This window comes from Phodopus roborovskii, unplaced genomic scaffold (assembly GCF_943737965.1).
Source record: "Phodopus roborovskii unplaced genomic scaffold, PHOROB, whole genome shotgun sequence".
In the NCBI taxonomy this organism is placed as follows: domain Eukaryota; kingdom Metazoa; phylum Chordata; class Mammalia; order Rodentia; family Cricetidae; genus Phodopus; species Phodopus roborovskii.
The window spans coordinates 3,406,575-3,427,799 of record NW_026126575.1 but is presented as its reverse complement, the minus strand read 5'-3'; the positions used below and the strand labels follow the sequence as shown (position 1 = coordinate 3,427,799).

Below are 21,225 nucleotides of genomic sequence, written 5' to 3'. Positions count from 1 at the left end.
CTGTAGCCAAGGGGAGTCAGAGGGGCTGGGCAGAGGAACAAGCAAGGCAGCATCTCCTTGTAGGTGACCATGAACAGCCTTTCCCTTCCCATCCAAGGTCCTGGAGCCTGGTAGGCAGCCCTGTCCATGTCACACTTGCAAGGTTGGCATCCCAAGGGCACCATCCATCCTGCCTGTCCCTTGGAATTAACTTTGTCAGCTTCCACCAGAGGACCCATTCTAAGCTGCTCTGTCTTCTGTGGGACTGAGTGAGTACCACATATGGAAGTCATCCCTGAGTCAGTCTCCTCTCCGAGCCCCTCTGGTGTGTGGTCTTTTGTTTGATGTGGCATAGGCATGGGTCATGCATGACACAAGAGCTTCACAGTGAAGACTGAAAAACACAGGGTTATATTTGAGGAAGACTTTGCTGATGGTGGCCTCCACGCAAGAGGGACAGCTACCGTGTGGAGGGAAGCAATGGCTTAAGCATCCGCAGACTCTAAAGCATATTCTGGTTCTTCCGTGCTTTCCTGCCTCTTCTCCCCTCCCCTCATTGCCCTGCTCTCCTCCATTCCTGTGGCCTAGGTTGGAACCCTTCACATCAGTAACAAAGACGCATATATCAATGCACAGGCCCCTGGCCAGTGCCCTTAGAAGCCAGGTTGGATGAGGGTGGGAAGGATGGGACTGCAGCCTGCACTCACGCTGCCGTCTGTTGGGTTGATGGTATCATAGGTCTTGGAGCCCTCAGCATCCACAAACTCGCCCCCGATGAAGAGCTGGTAGGGCATCTGAAGAGTCAGCTTGTTCACTGTCCTTTCCACCTGGGGAGGAAGGCTCAGTTGCAGTGGGTCTCTCACACATAGGCATCTGTGACAAACACATGCCCAGGAACACAGAGGGGTGTACAAACCCCAGGAAGGCTGAGGCTTCAGGTTTGTCCTAGACAGTGGGGCCACAGAGTGGTAAAGAGAGTGTTGACACAGACTCAGGTGTGTCAGGGCTGGAGGCCCAGCTCTGCCAGACCTCATGTGACACCAGGTGGGAGGTGTTCCAGGGGTAGCTTGCAATGAGTGGCAAGGTCCTTTTACCTTCAAACATGTTGCCTTCAACTCCCTCACTGACTTCTCTCTGAACCCGGGAGTCCCACAAACACCAGCCCCATCCTGAAATCTGTCCATTGGCTATCTGTCCACTGTCCTACAGGTGACCAGGCATCCACCTAGGCCGCCTCTACTCCCAAGCTTTTGTTCCAAACCACCAGGTGAACAAAGCACCCAGAAACTCACTCCTGTAGCTACCCTAAGGGACACTGCTCAGGAACTTTTTCAGACATGGGTTTACAGCCACTGTAGCACTGCCTTTGTACAAGCCCAGCACACAGGGTCGGCTGTCCTCCTCACTGGGAAAGAAGTCTCTCCTCTCTAGCTCCTCTAGAGCTTTGAGATGTGGGGTTTGCCCATGCTCTGGGCGCTGGACAGCAATATTCTCTGCGGAAAATGTTGCCCAGGGCTGGTGAAACTGGAGGGTGGGCACCAGGCTCCTGGCTTCCTGGTACTGGGGGGGGGGAGTGGTGTTACAGTGGCCTAAGGCCCAGGGCAGCACTCACATAGTTAATGACACACTCGCTGTCTTCGTCCTCCCCTCTCAGCTTCCTCACTAGGAGCTGGATGAAGTCTCCAAAGGTGGTAGCCATGTAAACATCTTCATTTTCCAACTCCAGCCCATCACACAACTCCTTCACTTCCTCTACCAGCCTAAAGGGAAGAGAAGGAGGGCAGAGACTCAGCAGACTCTGTGGTCCTGTGTAAGAGGAGGTGGTCTAAACAGTCACTAACAGGGCTCAGGAACTTGGGACTAGGAGGAATCTCCTCCCTGAACGTGACAGACAGTGCTGTTTCTGCTGCTTCGACCCAGCCAGTATCTCCTTTACACAAAAGCACCTGCATTTCCCAGGGGAGCAGCACCGGCCCTCTTTCTCAAATGTAGGAAGCAGGAAGTCAACTCAACTCTTGCCCCCAGAGACAGACACACGATCCAGCCTTGGCCAATCAAATTAACACTGGAAATGTGTTGAAGCCGTTATTAAAGCAAGATATAGAACCAGAAAGCAGCAACTGTGCAGCTGTATTGTCACCACAAAGACAAATCCTGCCCGAAAACGAACCAATCTCCATGTAAGAGATGGTGTCAGTAGGTGTAATTCGAGCCTTTGTGGTCACCAGCTATGTGGTCACTCAGCAAAGTGAATGGTGGGGTTTTTTTCAAGATTTTTTTTTATTGTGGATTTTGATATATATATGGGTGTCTGTCTGTATATGCACCATGTGTGTGCCTGGTGACTTCAGAAGAGAGCACTGGATCCCCTGGAACTGGAGTTGTAAATGTCTGTGAAACACCTGTGTGGGCTCTGGGGACTGAACCCAGGTCCTCTGCAAGAGTAGCAAGTGCTTTTAACCAATGCATCATTTCTCCGGGTCCCTTGTTTTGTCTTCTTAAGCCAATTTGGATAAACTTTCTGTTCTTGGGCTCATGCATCATAGGCCAACTTGAACTTGTTATTTGCTAAGACTAACTTTGAAATCTCAATCTTCCCATCCACCCCCACCATACAAACAATGCTAGGATTTTCAGCATGGCCACCACCTCCAGAGCCTCAAGTTACTCTTCCTTGCAAGCAAGGGCACAGTTATGCATCCTGTTTACTTCCTTTTGTTATAGTCAGAACTTGCCACTGTTGAATAACAAGCAGGGCCACTACAGAAAAGTAGAAGTACAGGCAAAATAGTTCAAGTGGAACATCCTCTGCTGGTCACTGAGGATGGGTGCCACTTGTGGTGTGTACACTACACCATAGTGTTCAATACAGACAGCAATTGCACCTCCCCTCCCTAACTACCCCACCCTTGAACACACACACACACACACACACACACACACACACACACACACAAGCACATGGTTGGCTGTCAGCCTGGGATTATGTTCACATCCTGCTTTGGGGAGGTGGGGGAGAAGGAGTCATCTCTCTGCCCCCATCCTTGGCTTGGGATGGCCGGGAATCATCCAGACGCAGCTGTGACACAGTGAGTTCCAAGTCACCACATCTGCCTCCCTGACTGGTACTAACACTCTCAGGACTATGAGCCACTACATGTGAGCCCAAGTCCCCGATCTGCTGTAGCCAGCATCAGTCATGGGTTGGCAGTAACAGCTGGGTACCAGCAGCCCTTCTGAGATGAGAGGCCAGCTTGGGGATTGACATTTGGCATCAGATTCTACATAAGTTCAGTTCTGCCCATAGGGACCTTTCTGATATCTTCATGCATGATATATACAGACAACTAACAGTGGCCTCAGTGGTCCACAATGGATACTTGGAAGGGACCCCCGTGCCCTGGCCTTACCTTACAACATCTACTGATGCAGCCCCTGACTTGAAAAAGTCTGTGGAGTCTTCTACCTCTGGGATGTTGGGCAGAATTCGCATCCAAGAGCTCTGAAAGACACAGGCCATGACAGTCAGAGGTGCTTGGTAAAGTAGGGTGCCATTCTCAATGCTGGCTAAGGTTCTGACTTTATGGTCTTCAAGGCACTGTATCTACCCAAGGACCCAGAGTGGGCCCCAGCTCTGGCCACCATGACACTAGGCTGCTGGCCTCCCGCCACATGGTTGGTCTCCCAGAACAGTGCAGGCAGTGGCAGATGGATGGGTATCAGAAAGGCTCACACCTGGCCTTGGTGCAGCTGTCAGGGTTCTGGTGTCCCCAGCAGTTGGCAGCATGGGATGCTTATGGCGTGAAGGCCCGGCACAATGAGGACCTGAATCCTGTCACTCTGAGATACTGGGAGGCTAGCACTCCTCTGATCCGGGACCTTTAGTAGCCAGCTAGCGGCCTACTGGGGAAGTGAGGAGATGTCAGGGACACCAGCCCAGCACTACCACTTACAGAAGGCCAACCAATGGTCATGGTAGGATGGCTGTTCCTAACATGCCAGACTGAATTACCCAATCGCAACATCCACCTGGAGGACTTCCACCCTATCACCCAGGCCTTCAAGGCAGCCATTGAAAGGTAGCATCTTTGGCCTGGAGCCTATTGGGTCCAGTAACACCAGGCAGGCTCAACGGCAGGGCCAGAGCCACAGCAGCTCCAGGAATATTGTGGAAACATCTTTGTTTGCTTTGTTTCCTGTTTTTTGGGGAGGGGTTAAGGCTAACAATGTGGAACTCCTCCTTCCCTCCTCCCTCGCCTCCCAGACATTTACAGTGTCCAGAATTCCTGGGGAAGACGCTGGCCCTCTACTATCCTGGACAACATGGCACTTCCTGTCGGTCTCTTGTCCAGTCTTGCTTTTCAGCACTATAACACCAAAGGTCTCAGCCGTGGCCTGACCTTGCCCACCTCCATTCAGTTCCCTCTCATTCCTGGTCATGGCAGTGGTGACCTCCTCCAATAGGGCTGTCCCTGCAGCTGTGGTGTCCCCTGCACTTACACTTCTCTGCTCTAATGTCTCTCTGTGCCCAGCTCTCAGCTTTCCTCCGTCTACTGCTGACCCCAGCTCTGAGGCCTGGTCTCCCAAGGTCAGTTCCTCATCTGCTCAGCCGGGACGGGAGGTCTGCGTGTGCAGCCGCTTCCCCCAACCCTCCCACCCACTGCCTGGCAATCAGAAGGAGCTCAGCAAGTGTTCCTAAGTCCCTTAGCTCATCATGAGGACTCGCCACTCTCTTCTTCATGTAGCGTGAGGGTAAGACTTATGTGAGGAACACACAGATTCTTTGCGTGATGTGAAGCTCGTGTGGAATTTGGCATTCAAGGCTTTTTTCTAGTCCACCCATGTGGGGGGATCCTCTCCTGACACCTGGAGTGGGGTGAGCTGCAGCTCCCAGGCAGCCCCGTGTTCACATCAACCATGCTCCACTGTACATGCTACTGTTGAGCTCTGTGCACTAAATGCGGGTTCAGTTTGCAAGGCATGGGTCCTGGATGGGTTTATCTGGATAAAGCCATCACAGGCAGAGGAGCAGCTGTCCTCAAACCCCTGACTGGATGAATGACTTCAGTGCCATCTGCTCAGCAGGGCTCAGTAGTTCACATGGCTCTAAGGACAGGGAGACAAAGGGGGAAGGGCCAGGAACAGGTACTGGGAAGTGGGTCTGACCCAGTTTCAGCCTAGACAACCAAGCTCCGAGAAGGAAGCTACCCCTACGCCACGTAGGGACTAAGCTGGAAGGGGGACCTGAAGCTTGTGCTGGTCACTGCTTGGGCGTTACTGTGTTAGTACCCTCTCGGGGACAATTCCAGGCCACACACTCATCACAGGTGATGGGGTTAGGCCCCACTTCCTTTAACTATTATAAAGCTGATGGTTTCATTTGTTAACTGTCAGGAGTGGGTCTCTAGAAGAGCCAGATTCAGAGGACCCAAATCCAAGGGGTCCAGGTCAAAGGAGGAAGGGCTCAGGGATGTCAGAAAGTGCCAACAGAGGACAGAGCCAACACTGTCTCCAACATCAGCATGTATTCCAACTCCAGGGAATGTTGGATACACAAAACACATGTGCAGTGTACACCTGTTTGACCAGATGTGTCTTACCCGTATGGCTTCTGCAGTGGCTAGCTCTGCCTCTGTCAGCTCCAGGGCACTGCTAGCAGACCCTCTGAAGAACTGGGAGGCTGGCATCATCTTGCCATCCTCCAGCTGGATATTCTTCACCAGCAGCTGCAAAAGGGAGAACGTCAGTGGGACCACAGCAGGGTGGGGAGATGAGTAGGGCACTCACACTCCCTCCAAACCCCATAGCCAAGAGGGAGCAGGGAGTCCAGGTAAATGACAGGAGTGTTTGGAGCTGAGACACACTGTCCTAGGGACATGGAAGATACCACACAGCATGTGTCCATCCTTTATCCCAATTGTGCATCACCTACCACATTGTGCTTGCTGCTTGCTTTCTAGAATCTCTGTGTGCGTGCATGTGTGCATGCACGTGCAGGTGCGTGCATGCGTGTGTGTGTGTGTGTGTGTAAGAGAGACAAGAGACAGAAACAGAGACAGACAGACAGACACAGACACACACACACACACACACACACCACACACACACACCCCAAGACAGAGAGAGAGAGAGGGAGAGGGAAGGAGGGAGAGAGAGAGACAGAGAGAGAGAGAGGGGGGGAAGGAAGGAGAGAGAGAGAGAAAGAAAGAAAGAGAGAGAGAGAGAGAGAGATCTAGTGCCCACCTCATGTCAGGCAGGCCCTCACCACTGAGTGCCACAGGCTGAGTGCTTTCTTTTGTTGAATGATGTTATTTCTATTAAAAGGACAGCTTCTCATCAGGAAAAAACAGAATGCATGCAGAACTACTGTGAAAGTCAACTGAATAAAAGATGGGTCATTAATCATGTGATCACTTCCAGAAGCCCACAGAAACCTCTAGAGGACAAAAGACTGTCTGGGACACAGGTGGAGAGAGGAAAGGATACAAGGAGAGTCCTGTAAGCCTAAAGTCTGCACTTTTGTGTGCAGCACTCCAGACAGATCCTGCCTCTGGCTTTGCAGAGCTTATGGGGATTGTACAATGCCCACAGGGCCACCCTTATTAATGGGGACATGCCTGCCTGCTGATAGTTCATCCAAAATTACTTACCTTGTCTCCCCCTTCTAACATTATTAAACAATTATCTATGAGCCAACTGGGTTCAAATAGGTCATACAATACATTATAAAATCCGGCAAATCTGAGATAGATAAAAGACATTCTAGAGCTATATTCTCTACCTTTTACAGTCCAGGCAACCAGGGTTGGATGCAGGATCTATAGAGTTAATCCAATTGCTTTAGATGTTCTATAACTTTCAGCAAGCAGAAGGCCATCTAGTCCAGCCAACAAGCCTGAGACATGCTTCCTGAAGGCTTCTGTGCTCTACTGTTTGTATGGCTACAGTGGCAGAAGCAGCTAGGGCCTTGGGAACCCGCCCCTCTTAAAGCTAACACCAGCCTCCAGCTGTGGCAAGGCTCCTCACTTGCTGAACCTGATGGGAAAGCACCTGTAATCGGAGGACAGGCCAAGACCACCACACTACCCCAAGGACGAGAACAACAGATGCTGGTTGGCATGCACATATCTATCCTCGGGGACTCCTGGACCAAACAAGCCCATGTCTGACTCCTGACTTTTCTGAGCCTACTCCTCTCCTTGGACTCTCTGGAGGCATAATGTGACATGTGAATCTGAGATAGAGCCATGTCAGTCAGCACAATTCTCCACACTCCATCCTACCCACACGCACACTGTCAGATCGTTAAGTGGTGGAGTCCCTGGCTCTTCTCATCCCAGTATCATGTGTGAGCAGAGTCTAAGGGCCATAGTGGCCTTGGAGCCAGAATTTAGGCTCTGAAGCCCAGCTCTGTTACTGACTAGCCTAGGTGACCTTGTGCAAACTTTTTAAGTCTTTACATTGTAGTTTACTTCTCTGGAATATGCAAATAATATCTATAATTATTTCATAGGGCTTTCTGAAAGATGAAATGTAATGCCTATTTGTTGTTTTAAAAACAGTGGTTGGTGTCTAAGTACACTTCATTCAATTCAGCTACTATTCTGATGTGCAAAGTCCAATAATATCCACCAGAGACCAGCAGCTGTCCTCAGTAAGAGGGAAACCGAGACCTAGAGGTTTAAAGACTGGGTTTTGAAAACATACGCAAAGTTCAAGGCATCCAGCCTGTCATAGAAAGCACAGCCCCACCTCATGCAGCCTGTGCTTAGATTAGGGCTGGTCCCTTGACTCTTGGTTCTTTCTGTTTCTTCTAGAGTAGTCTGGTGTCTTTCTGTAGGGTCTTACCCTAAGGACAGCAGTGTGACCTTGAACCTATGATGCAGGCAAGTGACTCACAGCAGTGTGCTGTCACCTTACCATTCGATCATCATTCCCGAAGAGGATGAGTCCTGCTTTGGTGACCAAGCCTGGACGATGGGCTCCCGGAATGGGCAAAGCTTCTCCCTCGGCCACCAAGCCTGAAGTGTTGAGTGTTGAGTTGAAAAATGTCAACTTCTATGGAGTCAGAGAAGCCAAGAGACAACAGGTAAGATGGAGCCCTGCAGCCTGCAGCCCGGCTGTGTACAGGTGTGTGTGGGAGGGGTGACCCTGGAGTATGCAAGGCTGACTGGACCAACGTCCAGCCTCCAGGGGGAACTGGAGAAACCTAGAGGAACTGTGATCCACACAGAAGGCTGAGTGGGACCTAGATCCAGTCTTCGGGGCCACAGATAAGACTGAGAAAATATGAGGATCTGGATACTTCAAGCCTCAGGCATCCTCAAGGCATTTGCACTGAACCAGAGCCTCAGACTTCAGGGGCACAGACCCCTCCAGAAAATCTTCTCAAGGAATGCCATGAGCCAGCCCTGACCCTTGGCAGCTGCTGGCTGCTGCTGCTGCAGGAGAACTGGCCAGAGCAAAGGGTTGTGCACCGGTGCAGGAAGTGGAAAAAACCTCCGTGTGGTTTTACAGTGAGCTGGGGTCCAGGGAACTAGAAAGTGGACTGACTGTATGGACATCAGGCTGACTTTGAGGGGTGCACAAAACCTGCACCTTTTTATCATAAGTCCACCTTCTACCTAGACCCAGCTCAAAGAAAGTTGTCTCTCCCCTGGGGCAAAGTCAGAGCTGGGCCTGTGGCATCTGAGAGCATAGGGGTGAGGCTCAAGCTATCAATTCATCAGGGTTCAGGGTTGCAGCAGGTGCCTGGGGCCACTAGTGGCGGTAGACATGTAATTTTAGCTGAGTGATACAGGATCTTCTAATCCCGGAGAAAGGGGCATTTGGTGGGGAGGTAGAATTAAGGCTATAGAATGTATTAAGCATTTCAAACCTAGTGGGCAGTATTCTGGCTGGCAGAATGGGGTGAGCTGCATCTCCCACTGATCACCAACCTCATGGAAACATACCTGCCCACAGGCCTCTGTCCAGGCACCTGGCACCTTGTCATTCCCACGGATCCAGTTGTGAATGGCCTCTGCTGGCTGGTCCCAGTTGATCTGTGGGGACCAAGATGTTGTGTCCTTACTTAGCCTTTCCTAGTCCTCTGACTGCTTCACAGTGGGCCTAGCCTTGCAGGTAGAGTATGGGCTTCCTCCTGGACTTGGACATGAGTGAAGAGTGGGTGCCCTGGTTTGGGGCTCTGACTCCACGTCGGTCTGTAGAATGGTTTTGGGAAGAGGCTATCTATCATTGTCAAGGAGGTCCCACAGAGTCCCCAGGACGAGTGCCAAGGCTCATTCTGTAGAGCACCACCACATCATCTTCACGTATACAGGGCTCAGGCAGACCTTCTTATAGTCCCAACCAGAGGCAGCCACAGGACAGCCACCCACTGTGGCTCCAAGAAACCTCTCAGACAACGTCTTGGAGATTCTGACACTGAGGTTAATATATGACCATGGCCCTCTTTCTTCTCCCTCCCTGGAGTGATGCTTGTTCCTCCTACTTAAAAGGAAACAGGACCTTCTTCCCTCCATGTCCAAAGCGCTGATGCTCTGCTGTAACCCCACCCTCCACTGCTGTTTCTATTACTGACAGCTATACCTTGCTCCCCTGAGCCACTTCTGCATTCCAGCCACTCCCAGGAATGTTGGGGCTGGTTCTTACCTTAGCTGTCTCCTTCTTCTGAATGCCCTCATAGGTGGCTCCTTCCTCAGGCTGGGGGAGGCGGGGGGCTGTGCCCTCTGCAATCAGCCGTACAGCCTGCACCTGCAAGGAGACTCTACAGTCAGCTTCCCCAGCATTAGGACCCTGATCACACCTAGCCCTGGTCCTCACACTTCAGGCATCTGAGAATCCCTACAGGGTTTGGAAGGTGGAATGACACAGACCATCAGCAATACCTCATGGCCTTAGATTATGTAGACTTTCTAGATCTACAGATGAGGAAACTGCCAAGCTCCACCAGGGATAATAGACACAGCCTGTGTGTTGCTGTCTAGAACTGTCTTGAAAGAGACTAAATCCCAAACCCTGATGTGGGCTTGGGTGTCTGAAGTAAGGTCTCTCCCTGTCGTTTAAACTGAGGAGTGACAAGGAGTCTGCAACCCACCCTGAGGGATGGCCCAGGGGACCTGTTGGCAAGAAACAGAGGGTCATGGGGCTGGAGAGGTAGCTCAGCAGTTAAGAGCACTGGCTGCTGTTTTGGAATATTTGTTTCCACGGGGTGAAGATGTGTCACTGTGATTGGTTTATTAAAGAGCTGAATGACCAATAGCTAGGAAGGAGGGTTTGATTCAGCACTTATGTGGCAGCTCACAACCTCCTGTAACTCCACATCCAGGGACTCTGATGCCCTCTTTTGATGTTCATGGTATACATAGGTAGGCAAACACTCATACAATAAACACTCATAAAATAAATAAATAGAAAAAAATAAAGGAAAGGAACAGGGTGTCAGAAACTGTAATGCAGAGCTGCCTTGTAGAATATGTAATTGTGGTTAACATGGGCTGTGTTTTCACAACCTTGTACAATGGCCAGGAACTTTGCAGTTCCTGGGAACTTCACAGACACACACACACACACACACACACACACACACACAGAGAGAGAGAGAGAGAGACAGAGAGAGAAAGAGACAGAGACAGAGAGAGAGAGAGAGAGAGAGAGAGAGAGAGAGAGAGAGAGAGAGAGGATTATAATGTTTGGGTGGAACACAGGGTCTTCCCATACAAAGAAATCACTGTACTACAGAGCTACATCCTGTCCCCAAATTCCTATGGAAACGAATCATCGTTAGTTTAAATAGATACATTGGAGCTGTGGTAGCCTAATGGTCATTTGAGCCATTTGCTAAGGAATGTGAAATCCTCTTGTCTCAGGCTAAGTAACTGACAAGGTAGCTTTGCTCACAATTGTTTGCCAAAATGGAAACGTTAAAGGCAAAGGGGCAGTTGATATGAAAAAGGACAGAGGTTTGTATGGCTCAGGGTTTGTATTGATATTTGGTGGCTGACACCTTGCTCACTGCTATATGACAAGGCTTTTTGTCTGGAAACTTCCTGGCCTGAGTATCAATGGCCTCTCTCACTAGCCTACTCTCCAGGCTGGAACAACAGCGGCCTGTGCAGACACACATGACCTATAGGACCTCCCTGGGGACACCAGCTACAAGTGGCATCCATGTCCTTCCTTATCTTTCTAGAGCCCTGCCCTTGGAGTTTGAGACATCATTGCAATTGCATGTCTATCCTCCCCAATTGACCACAGCAGGATGTATGTGACTGGGACATCCAACCATTGTAGGAGGCACAGAGAGGTCCTCGTGTTAGCAGATAAGCACTAGGAAAATCAGGAATGTTAAACAGAGTTGTCTTTTCAACAGATGTATAACTGGCTTTTTGTCCAGAAAGTTTGGAGCTGAGGTGGTTAACAGCCTGGTGACATTTGTGCTATCTGTGTGGCTGAGACCACACTGGATCCTCCCCCAGGCTCTTATCATGAGCTGTTTTTCCCCAGTCCACAGAACCCATCCTTTGCAAGGCATCACATGCACTTCACAAAGAGTTTCCCTATAATCATAGCTTAAGTTTTATTGTACACACAGGATTGAATTAATTATCACCAGAAAAAATTTTCATCAAATTGTGATGATCTTAAATATGCATAAAATAAACTATTCAGGATCAGACTCTTAAAGTTTGAACCGACACTGGGTACTGAGTCACATACTGAAGGGGATTTCCTTCTTGCCTCCCCTGGATTGACACTCTGCTGGCTGTTTGTGCAGAGACCTCCACAAATCAGAATAGGCCATTGCCCTGGCTTGTGACTGGGTCATGATAACCACATCACCCCAAGCTGTCCAATCAGAGTCTTCCTTCATGGTTTATCCTTGTGTCTTGGAGAAGTAGGGTTTGTCACCCCAAGGAACAGGGACTGAAAGCTTGGACTTAGCGCTCAGTGATCTCTCATCTCATGCCAGGCACCTCATCTGAGGGTAAAGTGAACTAAACAGAAAAGGGCCAAATTGTGGAGTGTGAGACCCCAATGACACAGAGGTGACTGGGGCTCAATGACACCTGGCCCATGCTGCCTCAAACTTGTCCAGTCAGTGGCCCCAGCCAAAAATGCCCCTTTGGGCTAACACCCTCTTGAGTTGGGCTCTGCCCACCCCCACCCACAGTTCCTTCATGTTCACGATTTCATCTCTCTGAGACCCTGAAGAGTTCTGAAATTGGGGATGGGATGGCTCCTGGCCAGCTGGGATCAGTACCTACATCTAGGGAAGGCCAGTGGAGCCAGGAATGGAGAGCCTGGTAGGGTAGATGTGTGGTGGGAGGGCAGATGTAGCCAGCCCTCAGCCTTACCATCCCTTTGATGCCCTCCGGGAAGAGGAAGCGGTTATACAGCGTGCTCACGGTGTCATCTGGAAGCACTTCACACTCCTTCTGGAGCAGAAGATCCCCAGTATCCAGGCCATCATCAGCCCAGAAGATGCTAAAGCCCCCTTTCTTATCTCCATGAATGAGGGTCCTGGGGGGGGCAGGAGAGAAATCTCAGTGTGATGGAAAGTGTCACAGAGGATACCCTGAGAGCTATCCCTTGGCCCCTGCCACCCTCCAGGAGGCCACCTCCTACCCAGGAAGGGCTGACACCTGCTCCTATAGGAAAGGGAAGAAAGGAAACCGTTTATGACTGCCAACCATGCTGGCTACATGCCAAAAGCTGTAGAGAGCAGTCCCACGACAGGTGAGGTGAGCATACAGAGCCCCACGACAGGTGAGGTGAGCATACAGAGCCCTGCCCTCTGGAGCCTCCATGATATCCTAGTAGAACCCCCCCCCCCATTCCTGCTGTGGGTTCAACACCAGCAGAGCTTCTGTCCCCACCCTGGCAAAGCATGTAGTCTTTTGTTGTTGTTGCTGCTGCTGCTGCTGCTGATTTCAAGACAGGGTTTCTCTGTGTAGTCCTGGCCATCCTGGAACTCACTCTGTAGACCAGGCTAGTCTCAAACTCACAGAGATCTGCCTGCCTCTGCCTCTGCATCCTGAGTGCTGATTAAAGGCGTGAGCCACCACTGCCTGGCAAGCATTCTGTCTTAACCTTCCCCACTGTGGTTCAGGGTGACACATGGCAGAGCCGGGCAGGCACCTGTGCAATGCAATTAACCACCCTAAAGAGACGCTTCAGGCCAAGAAGGGTGGGTGATGTAGCAGGCAGAGTGGGGGTAGGTCCTGTCTTACCAGTTGATGGCTGAGGCCCCTCGGTGTCTGGGTAGCAGAGATGGGTGGTAGATTATGGAACCATGCCGGGGGGCATTGATGACTTCCATGGGGATGAACTGGCTGCAGAAGGGCAGCACGTTGAGCTCCGCACCCAGAGCCTGGTATTTGGCCACCACCTCGGGCAAAGCCTGCCCTCGAGCACGCCACCGAGGGAACTTGAATACAGGCACACCATCCTTCTCAGCCGCCAGGCCTGTGGGGGAAGCAGGTGAGAAATTGCCCTCTCTGTGCCACCCACACATTGTCAGCTGTGCCTTCCCAGAGAAGTGGCTCCTGGCCTGTTCCTGGTGTCCTTTCCCTCCCTGTTCTCACTGCCCAAGGTTCTACCGGGATGCAGGTGGGACAATGCTGGCCAAGAGTGAGGGAGGAGTAGGGACTTCCCTGCCTGGATGCTACCTCCTGCTGAGCACTCAGGCCTCCCTTTGCCTCCCTTGCTCAGGTCCCACAGGTTCCCAGTCGCCACTGTTCTCATAGTCCTCTCCAGAGGCCCAGCCATGTCCAACACTGTGCCTTTCCCCTCTCCCTCACCTCTTTCTCTTTTTATTCTCCTTTTCCTTCCTTCTCCTCTCTCTCCTCCTCAGATCTCTTTCTTGGACACTGGGGTCCCTGGGAACCATATTTCTGCCTTGTCAACTGTCCCCTTACCAGGAGGTGGTGAGGGGTGGGAAAGGGCTTGATCCTTCCTGTGGGGATCCTGTCCTTTGGCCACCACCCTAGCCCAATTCTTCACCCCAGCCACAGGAGTCCCTTCCCAGAACAGCTGCTGCTGAATCCCCTGTCCCAGTCTGCAGAGTTGGCATCACACCTGTGGGCAGGTGGCTCAGGCCCAGTCTGCAGGGCCCACCCCCTGCCTCCTTACAGGCTTCAATCCTAGGCAGCCCCAGCCCCTCCTGTCCTCAGCCTGGTGGTAGCAGCCTTCAGAAGGCACAACCTGCAGGGCTTTCTTTGACCTTCAGTGCTCATAAATGTCCTTAGCAAATCTCTGGAGAGAACTCCCTTGACTGGCCTGACCCTGCTGTCTGTCCCTTCTCTACCACCATGTCCCGATGTAGGGGCTAATCTTCATTGTCAAGGTCCCTGGGTTCAGAATCAGTAGGAGGGTGTTTCCAGGTGTTAACTGAAAAGAGGAGACTCTCTGGAATGTGGATACGCCATCCCATGTACTGGGTCCCAGGCTAAATAAAAAGGGGAAATAAAGGAAGCCAGCTGAACCCCGGAACACATCTGTTTGTGATTCAGATGCTATGTAACCAGCCATGATGAGAGGAGGTCAGAATGCACTTCTAGAGCATCCTCACTGTGGCCAGTGCCTCCTGCAGGTCATCTGCACTCAAGGCCAAGCAGTCTGTTTGCAGAGCTCAGGACATGTACATCATACTGGGGTCAGGTGCAGGGCTGAGGCCAGGCAGGCAACAGCAGCATCAGAACAGAGTCCAGGGGTCAGACTGTACCTGCTTGCTCTGCCCTGGATCTGGCTGACCCCTCAAAGTCTCTCTGCTAACCTCAGCTTTCCATCACTAAGCTGTGTCCTACAGTCCTTCTCCATCAGGCCTGACAAGGGCTGATGAGTGGCTGGAGGATCTGTCCATCATATGGAAGATCCAGCATCCTGTGTACTGGGTGCCTGCTCCAAGGTGAGGGTCCAAGACTGAATCTCAAGTGGCTCTTTCCCCAGGAGGAAGCAGCACCAAAAAGATGCTCTTCTCAAAAGGGAAACCTCTCAACTCCATCCACTCTATTTTACCAGGAGCCCATGGGCTGAGTACTCAGGGCTAAGAGAGCCCCAGAAATGGTGACATGAAACACGTCCCCCGAGCCCTTGAGAGCCTAGATGTTTGGGTCTGAGAAGTTCAGAGAGGTACATAGGACAAGCTGGGATTTTTTATGGCCCTTGGTCAGAACACAGATCCTACCCCACAGTCGTGTGTGTGTGTGTGTGTGTGTGTGTGTGTGTGTGTGTGTGTGTTACTTTATTCCAAGACAGTCTGGCAGCCACTTGGCATCAGTGTGGATTTGGAGTGGAAGGTGTATAAGTGCTCTCTAGCAAGGGCTACACTGTGAGACCCCATACTTTACCCTCCTGCCCACTATAGTGCCTCTGTCCCCGCAGATTGGCTCCCCTCCACCCTCCTCCTTGCCCCTGAGCTGTCACTCACCCAGGGGATCTGCTTTCCCATCTTTGTCTGGGATAGTGAACACGCCCACCACCTCATGGCCCTCCTTCCTTAGCTGGCAGTAAACCTCCTGGCCAAACAAGCTCTGTCCGATTACTGCAATCTTCATGGCAACAAAGGGATGGAAGGCACCTGTTGAAGGGGCAGCCAAAGGGTTAGAAAGGAGAAACCAACCAGACTCCAGCAGGTACTTCCCCTGCCTTGGTCACCCAGGGGGCTCCATGAACAGCAGGCTGCTTCAGAAAGATTTCCACGGTGCAAGCGGACACAGGTAACCTTGACATCTGAATGTGGAGATTCTGATGACAGCTGGTGGGTCATACAGAGACTGTAGCTTTGAGGATCCCTTCACTAAAATCCCTGCAAATTGTCACAAACCTAGTGCAAGTCCTAGGAGACATTTAGAACACACAGTGGAAGTGACCAGTTCTGTGACCTTGGTCAAGCCACATTAGCCTCTGTTCCCTCATGGTTAATGAGAAAGTCACCGTATTTCCCTTGAGGCTACACCAGGCTTATTGCACCAAACCCAGAAGCCACAAGAGGGGCAAAGGAGCCTTGCTTAATATTAGCCTCCATGGCAGAGGGTGACTGGGTTAGGAAGAGCTGAGGAGAGGGGCCAAAGGTATGAAGCAGAACCCAGTGTCAGTGCTGCTGAGTTCAGCACCTTCCTTCCACTGATGTCTGTAAGACCTGAGGTACTTACTGGTATCTTTCCTTAAACTGGCCGTTTACCACATCTGCATGGTTCAGTGAAAGTCTGAAGTGCGGACTTCACACACTCAGAAGTATAGAAACTGCCAGGTGGGAGGTGGTGGTGCATGACTTTAACCAAGCACTCAGGAGGCAGAGGCAGTCAGAACTCTGTGAGTTCAAGGCCAGCCTGGTCTACAGAGTGAGTCCCAGGACATCCAGGACTGTCTCACAGAAAAACCCTGTCTTGAAAAAAAAGGGGTGCAGAAATCACAGGTGTGAGGTAGCCTCATGAGTTTCCACAACACACAGCATGCTGCTGTGACCAGAAATGCCATTGGTCACTAAATACCAAAACCTCTCACAGTGCTGAGCAGCAACACCTCTCTGTCTTGGCCAACTTCATGTGTGTGCCTTTCAGACCCAAACTCCCCATCACTAGCCTGTGGGCATGTGAAGCATCAAAATGTCATATGTCATATGTCAATATGTCATACAAGGCCATGCTGGTTCAAGTGCTGCACTACCCTCATAAAAATCAAGTCCAGTGGATCACAGACCTGAGGTTATAAAACCTGTCAGAGACAAAAAGAGAAACGTGGATGGGCTTGCAATTCGTCAACACCTTTCAAAGCACAGCACTGGAGGGCTCATGACAAGGAGAATTAAGTTCTACTTCATTCAGCTTAATATTTCTACTTTCAAAGGACTCCTTCAAGAAAATACAATGAGTATCCATAAACTGGGAGACCCAGACAACTGATCCTCAAAACTCAGGGAAAGAAGGGAAAAACTCAATTAAAATGTGAGCTAAAGATTTAAGTCATCAAACTGTGGTGCCCTTGGATGCCAGGAGGTGGCATCAGATTTCCCTGCAGCTACACCTCTGCAAGAGGTTGTAAGATGCCTGGTGTGGAAGCTAGGAACAGAACTCAGGTTCTCTGCAAAAGCTGCAAGTGCTCTTAACTAGTGTGCTACCTTTCCAACCTCCAGTATTCTTGTTCTAACGCAAAGTTCATTTTAACCACCAGTTCCAAAAATGACTCTGTGCCGACTCTGGGCATTTTCTTAAGTAGTTATTGATGGGCGAGGGCCAGCCCATTGTGGGTGGGGTCTCTCCTGGGCAGGTGGTCCCCAGTTCTATAAGACATGTGGCTGAGCAAGCCATGAAGAGCAAGCCAGTAAATGGCACCCCTCCATGGACTCTGCATCAGCTCCTCCCTATTTGAGCTCCTAACTTCCTTTGATGATGAACAGTGATGGTGAAGCATAAGTCAAATAAACCCTTTCTTCCCCACCTTGCTATTGATCATGGTGTTTCATCACAGCAATAGCAACCCTAATTGGGACACACTCTCATAGGTATTTCTTCAAGTGGACAGAAAACTAGCATCTACATGCAAATGTTGACATTAGCATTATTTAGAACTGTTCAAACCTGGAAGCAACTATGACACCCATTAGTGAGTGAATGTAGAAAAAAAAAAAAAAGACAATGGTGGTGATGGGGTTTAGATAATGGTGCGTAAGCCAGAATTGAGAGGACATGTGCTAGGAAGCTGCAAATGGATGTCGAGGAAACCTAAATGCAAGCTGCTGAGTGAAAGACACCAACCTACAAAGATGCTGTCCACTATGATCACAATTGCAAAGCACTCAGAAAAAGTGAATCCAGAGAGTGAAAAGATAAGTAGTTCGTTGCCAGGGCTGAGGAGAGAACACCACCCAAACACAAAGGTCACAAATGCAGTGAGAGAGCCCCACCACAGAACATGGATTTGAGGTCATCACACTGCACTGGCATCTGCTCACACAGTGTGGTAAATGTTTAACAAAGAAAGGCATGGGCAGAATGAGCATATGGGAATCCAGTTCTGCCCTCAGTCTTTCCATAAACCAAAACAAACTCTGAAAGTTGATTATTAATTTAAAGAAACAAATATAGCTCTCAAGTCTACATTTTGTTCCCAAAAGTCCAATTGAGTTAAAAAAGAACACACAAATATTTTTACACCAAACACAGGAAGAAAACATAGTAATGATAAGGAGGTAGCTCATTGATCAAACACCTGTCTAGCACACTTGAAACACTGGTTTCCATCCCTGGCTCCACAGCAACCAACTACGCTGGTGCAGGCTGTAAGCACAGCTCTGGGGGGGGGGATGGAAGCAGGAGGATGGGAGTTCGAGGCCATCCTCAGCTACATAGGAGGTTTGAGGCCATCTGGGCTACATGAGACCCTGCCTCAAAAATGGAGATGAAAGAAGAGAAAGGGAAGGACGCAGATAAGTGGGAGAGGAGAGGGAGAGAAAAGGAGGACTATGTTAGAAAATATTGGTGCAGTTGGGCTTTACAGGCCTGGCTCTAGCAGTGGAATGGAAATTAATGCATATAAAGCACGTTGTTAAAAGGGAAAAAATACAGCCAACAGACAAAACATGTGCCAACCACTACTAATGAAATTGGAACATTTCTTTAAATGCAGAGTCAAACACAGTCACATTCCTCCTGTAAAACTGCAGGAACTTAATATGAATGCCCAGCACTGGCAAAGTTACAAGGGAAACAATAAGCACTTGTATATTCTCTGCAGGGAACATAAAAAATGGCTCAGTCCAGACTTGGCCTCTCTCTTATAAACCATGGGAGGACTAGAGGACAACAGGTGGTTTTACACTGCAGTGTGTGGCAGTGCATAGGCCATGCCATTAGGATGTAGCAAAGTGTTGCTGGCTGGGAACATGTAAGCCAAGATGCTCCAGCAGCTAATCACTCACCGCATTTTCCAAGACATGCATGCATGCATGTTTGTGTGTGTGTGTGTGTTGGTCTGTATATGTATGTGTATGGTGTGTCTTTGGTATGATGTGTGTATGTCTGTGCTTTTGTGTGTTTGTGTGTGTGTGTGTGTGGTGTGGTGTGTCTGTGGTATGATGCGTGTGTGTATGTGTGTCTGTATGTGTGTGTCTGTGTCTGTGTGTGTATGTATGTGTGTGGTGCGGTATGTCTGTAGTATGATGTGTGTCTATATCTGTTTGTCTGTGTATATATGTATGTGGTGTGGTATGTCTGTGGTATGATGTGTGTGTGCATCTGTGTTTGCCTTCCTTGTGTTTGTTGCCTTCCTTCAAGGGAGTTTCAGTGTAGAGCACAGGCTGCTCTAGAACTTCTCATCCTCCCACCTCAGCCTCCTGAGTGCTGGGATGCTGAGATTTCAGGCCTGTGCTACCACACCTGCTTCCATGTCCTGCCAAACATGTTATTTAGGGAAGGAATAAAGGAGTAAAAAACAAGCAAACAAACCAAACCCCACTTTTAGCTATAGAGGGGCAGTCAGGATCTCTGCAGGTAGGCTATTATCACAGTTCAGCGAAAAGGAGGTAGGTAGAGGACCCTCACTTAAAGTTTGCCTTCAGCCACACAGATAACATGGGAGGCTGGGGGCCATCTGAGCCCCAAGGATACGGAGTGTAGTCTCCCAGCCCTGTCTTATGTCGGGGCATCCCCAGAGGCTGCTGTGGCCTCAGACCTTCAGGGACTCAGGGGCTCCTGCTATGCAGGTCCCCACTCCAAGCTCCTGGGTCAGAACAACAGAGACCTTCTGTTCTACAGCCTGCTGCAGTTCCAGGCTGGGAGCAGACCTGGTGGTGGTCATGGTTCACCCACAACTGCCAAGATTTACCCTCTCATATGATGGCCCCTTTGCCCTGGCTCCTGGCAGGGGATGGATATGTTCCTCAGGGGCCCAAGATCAATCAGACACTTCCATGATTCCGGGCTACAGGGTAACCTATCCTCAAGCCTGCAGACTTCAGCTTAGGCCTCGGTGAATTGTCACCTTCTCTGGGTCTCAACTGCCTCTATAAAGTATGACCTTGCTGTCTCCTGGGCATAGAGAACTTACCTAGACAGAAGACAGTGCCAACACTCACCACCAGCTGCCTAGAACCAGAATTCTCCAGGATATGCACGGTTGTATCCCAGTATCCTGTCCGGTCCTGTTCCCTGATTTTATAGAGCAGAAGCCCAGACTCAGCAGCACTTAAGGAACTTCCCAGGATGTGAGCCGAGTGCGGTGTTGCCCTCCTTTAATTCCAGCACTCCAAAGTCAGAAGCGGACGATCTCTGAATTCGAGGCCAGCCTGATCTACAGAGCTAGTTCCTGGATAGCCAGGGCTACTGAGGAAAGCCCTCCCTCAAAAAAAAAAAAAAAAAAAAAAAAAAAAAAAATCCCAGGGCAGGAGCTGTGGTTCCGAGGTTCAGCGCCTGCCTGCAGCAGAAAGGCTCTAGGTGCCACGCTCAAAACAACAAAAGCAAAAAGAAACTTACCCAAGGTCAAAGACGGGGAGTAAGGAGAACTGGTCACCGTCCCAGAGCCCCTGGGCTCGGAACCCAGAAGTACCTGCCAGCTGCGAGGGTCCGCACAGCCCAGCGAGCTCCCAGACTCCTGCACTAGTTCTAGTCTGGGGTGGAGCGGGTGGGGGTCAGGGCTCCTCCTCCACGCACAGAGGAGGGGCAGACACCAGGGCCCTCCCAGCCAGGACCCCTCCAATCACAAGACGCCCTCGGGGCAGGCCCCCAGATATGACCAATCAGAGGATCCTTTCCCAGTCCGGAGACCGAGGAGAGTGCTTTGGAAAGTGCACTAACGAACCCAAACAGGAGGTCCGTTCACAGGTGCCTCACGCCCCAGCTTTCCCTTCCGCAAAATGGGCCGCCAACGCCTACAAAGCACCGCGCAGCCTCGGGCTCATCCTCAAAAGGCTGAGTATCCGTAACTGGATTGGAGACCTTCCCGTCCCCAATTCCGGTTTGAATTCCCTGCTCAGCATCTCCGGAGTCCAGCTGGTCACCCACCGTTCAGAGCCAGCAGATCAGACCTCGCGATGGGACCTCAGTGAGCCTTTGTCCCAAGACGGACCGAACAAGGAGGCGGGGCCCACCGCATGTAATATTGCACAGCTCAGGCCTAACCTGCTGGAGGAAGGACCCATGGAAGTCCAGCTGGGTGAGGTGTCGCGGGGTGGGGGTGGGGGTGGGGGCAGGAGGAGCCCTGGCTGTGTGACCTGGCTGTGTGACACGGGACAATCAAAAAGTATCA

The 21,225-nt window shown here is 50.7% G+C and overlaps 1 protein-coding gene across 3 annotated transcripts in view; it reads right to left on the bottom strand.

Annotated features, from left to right (window-relative positions):
- Positions 1 to 20,557, bottom strand: part of Aldh1l1 (aldehyde dehydrogenase 1 family member L1) — a 45,027-nt gene extending 24,470 nt beyond the window's left edge. The window contains exons 1-11 of one of the 3 annotated variants that reach the window (XM_051203323.1): positions 20,454 to 20,557; positions 15,413 to 15,562; positions 13,215 to 13,449; positions 12,339 to 12,504; positions 9,634 to 9,735; positions 8,934 to 9,023; positions 7,900 to 8,037; positions 5,580 to 5,705; positions 3,390 to 3,481; positions 1,592 to 1,739; positions 687 to 806 (exon numbers count right to left, since the gene is read on the bottom strand). In XM_051203323.1, the coding sequence (XP_051059280.1) occupies positions 687 to 806; positions 1,592 to 1,739; positions 3,390 to 3,481; positions 5,580 to 5,705; positions 7,900 to 8,037; positions 8,934 to 9,023; positions 9,634 to 9,735; positions 12,339 to 12,504; positions 13,215 to 13,449; positions 15,413 to 15,539 (1,344 nt within the window). In that variant the 5' untranslated portion in view covers positions 15,540 to 15,562; positions 20,454 to 20,557. The remainder of the gene's footprint in view (positions 1 to 686; positions 807 to 1,591; positions 1,740 to 3,389; positions 3,482 to 5,579; positions 5,706 to 7,899; positions 8,038 to 8,933; positions 9,024 to 9,633; positions 9,736 to 12,338; positions 12,505 to 13,214; positions 13,450 to 15,412; positions 15,563 to 20,453) is intronic. The other 2 variants (XM_051203325.1, XM_051203326.1) reach the window with 2 other exon arrangements.
- Positions 20,558 to 21,225: the final 668 nt, after the last annotated feature.